Raw genomic sequence first — 12,289 nt, forward strand, 5'->3', positions numbered from 1 at the left:
GCAACGTCCTTGAATTCTTTTTCCTTTCCCCCCGGAAATGTTCTGAAATGATCTTCAACTTATTATTGTGATCCTATTTGATTTCCGAGGAAAATAAATACTTGGACGAATTCGATAAAAATAACTTTTGGTTATCTTAAATGTTAACAACATATTAATTACCATAAAAGTTTCATAAATACATTAGAAAATTATTGAATATGTTATTTCCTGATACCATTGTTTCTTTTACCAAATTTGGGATCCAAACATGGTCTTAGGGGAGTCTTTGAATATTTGATCAAATGCATTAGCCTTCTACCTCAAGTCATGAGCGAATAAGGCACTAAAAAAGGAATAAGAGTGGAATATAATAGTAGTAAATTTATATTGAACGCATAATTGCATATTTGCTCGTTATTACGCTTATTCTTTGTGGGTCAAACTCATCACAAAAAACCATATTGGTCAATACTCCAAGTTCTATTTAAACCCTGAAACTACATAGGTTTGGCCCAAAAACCATGTATATATAAGAGGAGAAATCAGGAACAGAAAAGTGAAATAAGAACTGGCAAAGGAGCAGGGTCCTATCTACTCCTGGACTGCATATTAAAAGTCTTCCAAAGATATATCTGATGGAAGTTGATATCCAAAAACCATAGAGTAATCATCCATTTCATCACTTGTAAATTTTGGTATTCTCCAACTTCTTGCTTCTTCAGAGTCATTTCCAAATGTTAACAACTCCAAAACCTACATCATAACACCAAAATGGAAGGAAATTAAGATGATAACGCAGAAGGGCTGGATGTCCAAAAAAAAAAAGAAGGAAAAAGAATGTGTTGTGTGTATAAGAACATCTCTATTTGGAATCAAATAGTTAAATTGGAACATTAATTCTGAGTTTTACATACTTCAGTCATCGAGGGTCGCCAGATTGAGGTTTGCCTGACGCAATATGAAGCAGTGAGCACCAGCCTATGCAATTGTACCATATCATATTTGTCTTCTAATCTGGGATCAGCTAGTTCACTTAATTTTCCAGATTCCATCAAGGGCTTCGCCTGTTTCACATAAAAATTTTGACATTTGTTAGTTTACATATGTATTCTGGCACTATTCATAAAGATCCAATAAATTTTGGCATAATAAACTTAGATAATATTCCTGCGTTGGAATCGCTCTGCTCTATGTCACAAACCCTGTAACATAATCTACTGATGAGAAAATCCTCACCCATAGAAGCAGGTTTTGTTGTGATGAGTCCACTGGTCTCCTCCCAGTTATGATCTCTAAAAGAAGAATCCCAAATGCAAAAACATCTGTTTTCTCATCCACAATTCCATGCATGAAATACTCTGGTGCTAAGTACCCGAATGTACCCTCAATTGGAATCACAGCATGGTGCGTCCATTTGTTAGGTAACCATTTTGCAAGCCCAAAATCTGAAATCTAACAACAATAGCATCGAAAATAAATTCAATTCAATTTTTGTTAAGAACTCTGTTTTGCAGATGTAAACGCGAAAAATTACTCAATTGCCAAACCTGTGGTTCATAATCTGGTCCTAGAAGAACATTAGAGGCTTTAATATCGCGATGTATTATTCGATGTTTGCAACATTTGTGTAAATAGTGTAAACCTCTTGCAACTCCAAGGGCAATTCTATACCTAACTGGCCAGTCTAGAGATTGGCACGGTTTGCCTGACCAGAAAAAGAAAAAGAAAAAACACAATCAACTATCGTTTAAAATGGTCCAACTTGATTAATTCTGAATTCTGATTGATTTATTACCATGTAAAGCAGAAGACAGTGTTCCGTTTGGATAGAACTTGAAGATCAAATAAAGGCCCTTTTCCACGCAGCAGCCAACTAAGCTCGCAGTGTTAGGGTGGTTAACATGTCCTATAATGCCTAACTCCATGAGAAACTCCTTTTCCTTGTCTGCATTTGTGTCATTTGCTAGCCGCTTTACTGCAATGGTGCGTCCATCGCTAAGGACACCCCTATACACCTCCGAGAACCCTCCTTGTCCTACCATATTCTCTGCGCAAAAACAAAATCTTAGCTATTCAAATTCAATAACAATCCTCAAGTGAGTTTGACAATTCATATTTCCAGCAAAAAGTGTGGACATTATTATATTGGAGATGGAAATCATTACTTAGTAGGGACGAAAAGAAAGAACATGATAAAATTTAGAAAAATGTTTGTTAACAGCAATAATACTATTAGAAATTAGACATCAAGAAGTCTACCTGGATGGAAATTGTTGGTGGCATTTGCAATTTCTTCATAGGGAAAACACTTAAACGTAGGTTGCTGCTTATTTTTGTTGAAGAGAGTATCATTTCTTTTTCTTGCACTTGAATCAAATGGTGAACGAAAGAAGGATGATATTATCTTCAATGGAGACATAGGCCTTTTGGTTTCTGATTGCCTTTTAGACTCACTAGCAACATATGGAGACTTTCTAATGCTTGATTCGTCAATGCTAGAACCATCCTCCATCGTGCCCTGTGATTCACGTTCACAGGCATCCAGCACAGTCCTAGGTGAACGTTTTTCTGTCTTTGCTTTTGAGCCAGTGCGCTCTTCATCTGATGAAACTGATTTGCTTGTTTGACTATCTTTTTCTGACCACCTTGCGCTGGATTGATGAACATCTGCTATTACTTGAGAATTAGAAAATGTTCAATGAAAGAGAGAAGGGAGGGGCGGGGGACCAGAATTTTTTGAATTTTCAAGAAAAACTGCACCTCCAACTTGTATAGAGTTTGAATGAAAATTTGGTGGTAGGCATCTGTATTTCCCAACCAGTACTAATGAACAGCCTTCAGGGACATGGTCGCAACAATACTTTCTAATTCTGCGTGATGGTCTGATTGCAGAAGGAAAATTTTATGTTAATTTGCGTCAATGTCGTTGAAAATGTCATAGATAACAAGGAGGTTTCTTACTTGTTTGACTGGTTGATTTTGCCACCAATGAGAAGAAAGTCTGCAGATATGCTTTTCGCTTCCTTGGCAAGTCCTCTTCCAACTTTCGAGCTAAAACCAACTCTAGCCTCCAAATCCACCTTCAATTAAAAAATATAGAAGCCATTTTGTTTTAATTGCAAAAGCATCAGGAGACACAATTTGGGCATGTATGCATTCTAATCGAAGCTGTGGTACCTGTTTTGATTGGCAGGCCTTTGCAAACTCACCCATTACAGATATAACAAAATTTTTTGTATGACGAATTTTCTTCTGATATTTGGTAATTGATTGCCACTTCTTGTTATCTTGTTTCTTTTGGTCGAATGGTTTCTTGTTCTCTTCTGCCACTGTTTTATGGAACAGAAATGTGAGCGATAAATGTACATATCCTATAAAAACTTACATTAGATATGACACTAAGTTGCACCGATGGTATGAAGCTAAAATTGCTTAGTGCACATTTTACACTACAAAAGCTTGAATTGGACTGACGCACATTTGAGCCACTATAGAATTTCTGGAAACAGTTGAACAAGCAGTGTACTAACCAAGAACATGCAAAGCAACGACGGTGTCATTCGGCTGAGCCAAAAATGTGATTGCCCAGTAGAGCAATTCTCTGCTTTCTTGAGCATCCAGTGATATTCCAACAAGGATTTTGCGACTTGAAGGAATCATTTCAATTTATGAGTTGAATGAAGAACTGGGATTTTTGTCTACTGTCCGTTTTGCCTTGTATAACGGGTGTCTTGTCACAATGAAATATCACATGCATGGAATTTATATATATATATATATGTATTGGACATAAGCTATGATCGTGCTATTGGTTAAGTGAGACCACCTTAGCCATCAAAAGATTCTTGGTTAAGAAGCATAATGTGGCTTTAATCTACTATGCGAAGTTAAGATTGAAGAAGTGGTCACATATTATTGTTTCTCTCTCGTCCCCCAAAAAGTAAAGTAGTGCACTTTTTGAACGATGACAATTAGTGTCTCTGGTTGGGTGCTTTGGGGGATAAGCAAAGGTGGTGACATCTATGTAATTTGCCTTGTTACAAAAGCCAAGAGAAGCCTCCCTTCTCATTTTGCTACCACTATTTTTCTGCTGAGTTTGGTACCTGGGGTTGTATGCCAAGCAAAGAGAGTTCCCTTTTCATCATGACAACAAATAAGAGATTTTTTGTTTTTGGGAGTACATAGTGCCAAGAGAGGCAAAGTACTACGCAAATTTGCGAGGACCCTTAAGACTTCTCATGTGTGTCTGTTAAAGAGTTATAATTTCTTGACCACTTCGCCAAATGACAATACTCAAGTTTTAAGCATAATCCGCACTGGAGGCTAAATAATTAATCAGATTGGATAACATGAAATTAGTTCCAAATCCAAATATAATATCATAATACCATAAGAGTGAAAGGAAAAATGGCAAAGATTGAGACAGGAATTGTTTACTTTTGGAAATCTATACCGAATACCATTCAGCTAATCTAAGGCAGCTCAAAATTGGCAGCAATGAACTGAAACATGCAACTATTGCAGCAATCGTTTTACTTCAAATTATTAGCTTTTAATAAGTGGGAACCTTTACTGGACTTCAAAATCATATTAAAAACAACCGGGATATCATTCTTATCAACAAACTTACATTGCGGATTACCGCTTTTTTTTGGTAGATCAATCATCAATGACGCCATTTCCAATGTACCCAACTTCGTTTTTGCGATGATGGATCTGTACTTTGTGATTTTTATTACTAAGTGAGACTTATTGGTAGTCTGAATTTAATTTGTAAACTAAAGTTGACAATAAAATGTTGCAAGAGAAACTGAATAATGGGCGACAGACAAAATCATATTGTTTCTAGTCTCGGATATTTTTTGTATCACACATGAATAGGAAATTGAATTCATCATGTACCATTTTTTTTTTTTGAGGCTCGTTTCAGTGATTAATCAAACTCTTAAGCATAAATCTTAGAAAGGCGGTTTATAACTGTTACCAGTTAGTGAGATGGATTGGTTTCTGATGGGCGCTACTTGGCTCGAAATAGCAATTGGCTAGCAGCCGATTCCTTGATTATACTGCTTAGTGGGAAAATCACTCATTCTGAGTGTACAGATTAAGAAAAAATTAAGTTATTCAATGGAAGTTATTAGATTTTTTTTGTCCAAAAAAAAAAAGAAATCGTGATTTTTTTCTTTTTTAGCAAACAAACAAAAAAACGTTATCGGAAGTGAAAGTTATTAGAAGTTGCTAGACTTAAATAGTGTAATTTTTAGTAATTCTTTGCTTTTAAGAGAGTAAAATTGAAAAAATAAAAGACGACATAAAATTTTAACATCAAGTCCTTTCTCATGCTTCATATATAGAAAAATTTCCCGCTTATTACTTTGAATTAGGGGTGAGCAAATTCGATACATACCGAATTTATAACCGAATTCAAATTCAATTTGATAATTTAAAATCGGGTATTTGGTAATTTGGTACAAATTCGGTACGTACCGAATTCACCGAATTCTAATATGGTATGAAATAGGTAATGAGATTATAAATTTGGTAATAACCGATTTCGCATTCAAATTTGGTAAAATGAAATAGGGTACCACATTACCGCATTCGAATACAAAATTAGTCTATAAAATTATATAATATATAGATAAATGCTATTTAGTATTAGTATATTCTACTAATATATTATTATATTATATATATAAATGCTATCAATAATTGTTAGTATATGGTATTATCACGTACTTATAATAATAATAATATATAATAATGTACAATATATTATTTTAGTATTTGTTAATTGTTATATGACTATAATAATACAAATATATAGTAATACATAACAATATAACATAACTATAATACTTATTATTTTATACATGAGTAACATGACTAGAATTAGATAATAATTAATACATATCTGTACAATACTAAATATTAAACAATAAACATAATTAGTAATTAGAATTTAGATATTGGTAATTTGATACATCATTCATGTTTGAATTATTGAATATTTGAATGTGTAACCTGTAACTTGCAAGTATTAGTATGCTCTAAATTTACATTACATATTTAACATAAAAATTCATATTTTCTATTCACTAATTTTAAGGTTTTAAGTATAGACAAGACAACTAAGCAGTTTAAGTGAATGCATATAAGTTGCAAATTAATGTATTAGTGTGTTGACTTTCATAATAACATATGTAAGTAAATAAGTTTTATTTTGATTTGAAATAAATTATAAGTTGTAACTAATATAACTTATCACTAATCATTGTAATTTGTAAGTTTGTAACTAATATTACTTATTATTAATCATTGTAAATTATAAATTCATAAATTATCACTAATCATTGTACAGTATAAGGTTTATTCTAGTTTAAATTAATCACTTTTTATGTGTTCCTTAAATCATAGACTAAGGATTCTAAGTGTAAGTGATCAAATAAATGCCAATTAAATTAAACCACAAAATGATTAGAACATAAGTAATGTGTTAAATTATGAATAAATTTGGGGATCAAATCAGTAATAATTTTTAAAAAATCAGTTTTTTTTTTTATAAATGAATTCGGTTAACCAAATTCATTACCATTTCCGAATTCGAAATCGGTTGCGAAATGAATTCAGTTATAACCAATTCGAAATTGAAAGCGGTTTAGATTTCTATAAGTCAAATAACCGAATTTGTACCGTTTGCTCACTCCTACTCTGAATTGGCATAAAACATAACTTGATGTAGTCGAAGTCGTACGACTAATTACTTAGAATATGGTCCAGAAAAAAAAAATTCGGACATCTACCACCCTGATAATGGTCTGTTGCAAATCTATGGGTACCGGGCTGTGTCAGCCCGGCACCCAAAAGTTAGTCAAAATTTTTTTTTGACCTCTGACATCGGCCCGGTAGCGGGAAAATTTTTTTAAAAAAAAAAGTGCAAAAAAGCTGGCTGCCGGGCTAGTGGAAAGTTCACTTTTCTGCGCATAAGAAGCAGAAGCAATGCAAGGAGGCCAACTCAACTTTGTGGAGACGCACGAAGAAGTATATTCAGGCACCGGAGAAAGCGAATTATGCATGGATAAAAAATGTTATATATTTTAAAATTATAATAAAAGTCCTCTTAAAAATTTATTCATCATCTAATGTCCAATACTTATATTTGATAAATTAAAATAGTTAATTAAATATTCTATTATAATATAAGTAACTATATGTCATTGAGTCGAATGAATAATATTTTCTTTTTTCTTTTTTTGGCATTTCAACTAGTTGTCTATTAAGTTTCAATTGAAATAAAGATTTTATAATTATTTAAATTGTTCAATAAAATTATCAATTTAAGATGAACATAAATATAAATACATTAAATTGTATTATTGAAATATTTAATTTAATATGAAGGAAAGACAAGAAGAAATGGCAAGAAATTTTTTAAAAATTCATGTGAGTTCTTTATATTGGTAATCACCTTTATTTGTTATTATAATCATAATACCTGATCATAACCGATTGAAACTCATATCCTAATACTATTTACAACTAAAGTTACTATATACTCAAATTAAAATTTTCTTTTTTTCACTAAATTTTCTTTTATATATGATGTATGTGTTATCATTTGTTGATAATTAATATAACGAAAAGATGCTCTTTAGGCTAATATGTCTTGACAACGTGGATTACTTTTAAGGATTTGAATGAGAACTAGACCACATTTTTTATGTATTCAATCTAATTCACAGTATATTTCATTTGAAATATAATTATTTAAAACATAAGAGACCAAAAAATATGAAGTCAAACTTTTGACTAATTCTAACTTGATTTGACCGTTATATATTATAGTTTTGTATTAGTTGTCCTAAATTTGGCTAAAATAAAAAATTTGCAAGGAGATAATTATTTTGGTCAAAATATTACGGATTAGTTTAACTCATAGACCAAACGTTGGGGGGACCAAAATTGCACATGTTCCTTTATTTTAATTATATTTGATATGCTAACCCTTTCTTTTATATTTACGCCTCAATTATTTCAAATATGAAACTGAATTAAAAAAATAAAATCTACCACAATATTTGTTTTGACATGTACAAAATTCACTAAATAATGTTGAAAATTTTACCCATTTTCCAATACAACAATTTCGTTCTTATCTTTATTAAAAATTTATGCCGCTTGACGTACGAAATCCGACTGTTTTTGGAGTTAATTAAATTACGTTTCCAAATTCGAACAATAGAACTAGATGAAAACAGATTTGTTAAATCAATAATTACTTCTATAAGATGTTAAACTAAACAAAGGCCGTTTTAAACAAAAAATCTCATTCATTTTACAATAAGATGCAGTTCTCAAATTGTTGAAAAATTATTTGTTAAAATTGTTATGTAATTTTTAATGATTTTCCCACCAGCTTTATTTTGTCCATTTCTCTGCTACGCACCTGAAACGCAAATTAGTCACGGGGTGCTCAACATCTACCTGCCAGCCTTTTTTTTCATCCATAAGCCCCGATTCAATGTTTGCAAAATTTTTTTTAAAAAAATTAGACTGGCTGCTGGGCTCAGCTTTTTTGCAGAAGTTGTCGGCTACCGGGCCTTGTCAGCCCGGCAGCCGACAACTTTTAAAAAAAAAAAATTTCCCGCCGCCGGGCTGTGTCAGCGATGTCAGAGGTCAAACAAAAATTTTGACTGATTTTTGGGTGCCGGGCTGACACGGCCCGGTACCCATAGATTTGCAACAGACAATTGTTAGGGTGGTAGATGTCCGAATTTTTTTTTTTCTTGACCATATTCTGAGTAATTAGCCAAGTCGTACATGCGCTAGGTATGTGCTCTAATATTTTGATGCAACCATAATTTTAGTATGGGTAATGATAAGCAGACAATGTTTCCACTTTTATTCTTTGATTTTATACCATACATGCTTGTTATTTGGTCTGAAAAAACATTCGAACCATGGTCTAATACATCCCTTTAAATCAATCAAAGATTCTAAACTGATTACAATACTTGAATCTCCCATTCTTAGCCCCTCTCCCCCCCCCCCCCCTCTCAAAAAACGAAAAAAAGAAAAAAGAAAATTGACATGGCAATACGTTTGCACTAGAATTATTATTATTATTAATTATTAAGAGTACGTATTATATGACCAAAGAGGATCACAAACTACATTATCATACACTAGAAAATAAAAGATTATTGCAAATTTTATGTAACAAACACATGTGTAACTCACGAAATAAAAAGAAAATCAAACAAACAATTTTCCCAGTATCCCTGATTAAGCACGTAATTTAAACAATTACGTAGAAAAAATTGTGCCATGTTTGTCCATCTTTTGATTACCTTCGCCTATAGGGATCCCGCATCTTCTGCATGCTCAGGGCATCAAAGACACCATAGGCACTACTTTCATCGACAGTTTTATCCTTCTCATCATCAGTGTTTTGATCAACATCCAACAAATCATCCCCATACTTGACACTTTTGAGCCTCATTTGCTTCATTGAAGCTTTGGGGTCAGTTCCTCTTAGCAAATTCACCACTTCCTTCATAGTAGGCCTCTTGTCAGCCTCCCCTTGAACACACAATGCAGCAACATTAATAGCTTGTTTTAACTGATTTTCATCGAAACTTTCTCGGAGTTTTGGATCCACAAGATCCTTGAACTTGCTTTTGGCAATTAAGGGCTCAGCCCATTCTGTTATGGTTCTTTTAATTCCACCAGGCAGCTTCTCAATTGGTTTCCTTCCTGTGATAAGCTCCAGTAGAAGAATTCCAAAACTGTACACATCACAGCTTTCTGACACCTTCCCCCACATAGCGTATTCTGGTGCTAAGTATCCCAAGGTGCCCTTAACGCGGGTTGTCATGTGGCTAACTCCTTCTGGGATTAGCTTGGCGAAGCCAAAGTCGGCCACCAGGGGCTCAAAGTTTGAGTCTAGTAGCACATTGCTGGCCTTTATGTCTCGGTGAATTATGTGTGGAGTCACCTCATGATGCAAGTACCTATTGAAAAATTATGAATAGAAGTGTTGGGTAAATGGATTAGAACAATTCGAAAAATGAAGAACCTATATCGGATTAATCGAGGAGAAGGTGTTAATTGCCTTAAAAAAATAGCAAACACAAGAGGACTAACTCAACACCAGACCATAAATTAATGTAACACCTCGAATAACTTCTGAATGTAAACAACGGCTCAAAATAGTTTTTATTAGATAAGTTATTATTAGCTCTTCACCCAATATATCACCTATAAATCAATACTTGTTCACTTTTTCGCTTCGTAGGGTTTTTGAACAGGAATGTAGATTTTGGAACTTACAGCAATCCTTCAGCAGAGCCAAGTGCAATTCTCATCCTCCTTTTCCAATCAAGTTGAACTTCAGCAGCAAATTGGCCATGGAGATGAGACAGCAAACTCAGATTTGGCATGTAATCATAGACAATAAGCCTTTGTTCACTCCCGGCACAATAACCTCTAAGTCCCAACAGATTCTTGTGTCGTACCCTTCCAAGGACTTCAACTTCGACCGCGAACTCCATCTCGGCCTTTGAATTCATGGATTTCAATTTCTTTACCGCTATCTGCATTTATGACCCAAAAGAGTAATGTTTATACTTCAATTAGAATTCTGGACAAATATTAATCATCGTTGTAAACTGATCTGAAAAGTAACAAATATAAATATCTTAGAAAAAGAAAATGTGTAAGGAGAAGTCTACTCTTAGTTTGTTTTTCTAATCAAATTGTGACTTGCCTAAATAAAACAGATCAAGATTTTGAGAATATGTAAAAGGTAGTAATAGCGATTAATATGATTGATTTACCTGAAGGCCATCAGAGGTTTTACCCCAGTAGACACTGCCGAATCCACCTTCTCCAAGTTTGTTGTCTTCACTGAAGCCATGGGTTGCTGCATGCAATTCTTTGTACGTAAATATTCTCCATGAAGTACTGCTGCCTCCATTGAATGACAACCTACAATGTGTTCCGATTCCAATCAGTCTTCAAGAATTACATGGATTCATTTTGCAAAAAGCAACAAATTACAGGAGAAGAAAACTAATTTCCTTCCTAGTATATCTTGCACCTACCCATCAACTTGTTCAACTTTTTCTGAGCCACAGCAACTGAGGGATGAACCCATAGTTTCTCACTATGGGACCTCAAATCTCAAGCCAGGACGGACTAAGTTAAATTAAGTTTGTGGAAAGACGTCCGGCTTTTATGCCTAACAACTGTCAACTTAGTAATTCATGCAAGACACTGCCGTCCTTTGCCGGCTCCATCCAAACTAAGGTCGATGGATACAACTTGGGCTTGACACCCCCCCCCCCCCCTCTCCCAAAAACACCCCCAAAAAAAAAAAAAAAAATTGTGTGTGACATAGCTTCAAGTGAAAGTGAGATTGAATTTTTTCTTTCTAAGATACACTATAGCTAATAGTTCAAACGAAACTGGATACAACTTGGGCTTGACGTGATTAGATTGATTATTCAGTTAATGATTAATTAGACACTTCAAATCAAAGTGTGAAAGCAAGCTTAGCCACCACAGGTTGATGTCATGACAGGCCTCAACATAATTTAAGAATGCTGAATTCTAATTTACAGGAAAGGAGCGATTTAGTCTTTCCAATTTTTTTCATTTCTTAGTCTTTCTTTTGTTCTGCCTCACAAATTTTTTTTTTTTTAAATTTTTTAGAGTTAACCGCACTTTGCCTACCTGAACATATACCCCAACTGCAATTCGTCGCCTGAATCTAGAGAAAATATAAATCGAAGATGTGAATATAAAAGATTCCCTCACCATAATAAAATATAAATCGATGATGTGAATTTTTTTTTACACAAAAATGCACCTTAGATGATTTCGGCAAAATTACTATTATCTTATTTATATGTAATAGTTTACATATTCTTTAATATTATCATGACATGACCGTTATCCGAAATATGTTAATACAAGAAGACGGGCAGAAAATACATTGACAAAGTAAATCGTGTCCTTTTTTTTTTCTTTAAGTTAGTATTTTGATAAATTAAACAAATATTAGATAATTTTATTGATACCGTGTTGTTCTTGATTAAAACATTTTCCTCTTTGGCTTTTAGTTAAACGGATTGAAAAACGATCACGTGTCAGAAAAAATGAGAGCAGGACGGATCAACATAGAAAAAAGTCAATATTGAAGAACATGAGAGCAGGACGGATCAACATAGAAAAAGTCAATATTGAAGAACAACAGCTACTAGATTTAAGCTCCAGATAATCAAAGTGGTTGCCATATGTCTGT

At 33.6% G+C, this 12,289-nt stretch overlaps 2 protein-coding genes across 2 annotated transcripts; both read right to left on the reverse strand.

Annotated features, from left to right (window-relative positions):
• Positions 1-473: 473 nt before the first annotated feature.
• Positions 474-3,642, reverse strand: LOC113773601 (probable receptor-like serine/threonine-protein kinase At5g57670). The gene is made up of 10 exons (XM_027318233.1): positions 3,513-3,642; positions 3,160-3,311; positions 2,944-3,062; positions 2,743-2,864; positions 2,242-2,649; positions 1,778-2,029; positions 1,530-1,687; positions 1,219-1,434; positions 897-1,046; positions 474-735 (listed from the first exon to the last, which is right to left on the reverse strand). Exons 1-10 carry the CDS (start codon positions 3,640-3,642, stop codon positions 592-594), a joined length of 1,851 nt encoding a protein of 616 aa, XP_027174034.1. The 3' UTR covers positions 474-591.
• Positions 3,643-9,328: 5,686 nt separating this feature from the next.
• On the reverse strand, positions 9,329-11,140 carry LOC113773602 (PTI1-like tyrosine-protein kinase At3g15890). Its single transcript, XM_027318234.1, has 4 exons — positions 11,088-11,140; positions 10,821-10,971; positions 10,315-10,577; positions 9,329-9,995 (listed from the first exon to the last, which is right to left on the reverse strand). Exons 1-4 carry the CDS (start codon positions 11,138-11,140, stop codon positions 9,329-9,331), a joined length of 1,134 nt encoding a protein of 377 aa, XP_027174035.1.
• Positions 11,141-12,289: the final 1,149 nt, after the last annotated feature.

The sequence above is a fragment of the Coffea eugenioides genome, chromosome 6, assembly GCF_003713205.1.
Source record: "Coffea eugenioides isolate CCC68of chromosome 6, Ceug_1.0, whole genome shotgun sequence".
In the NCBI taxonomy this organism is placed as follows: Eukaryota; Viridiplantae; Streptophyta; class Magnoliopsida; order Gentianales; family Rubiaceae; genus Coffea; species Coffea eugenioides.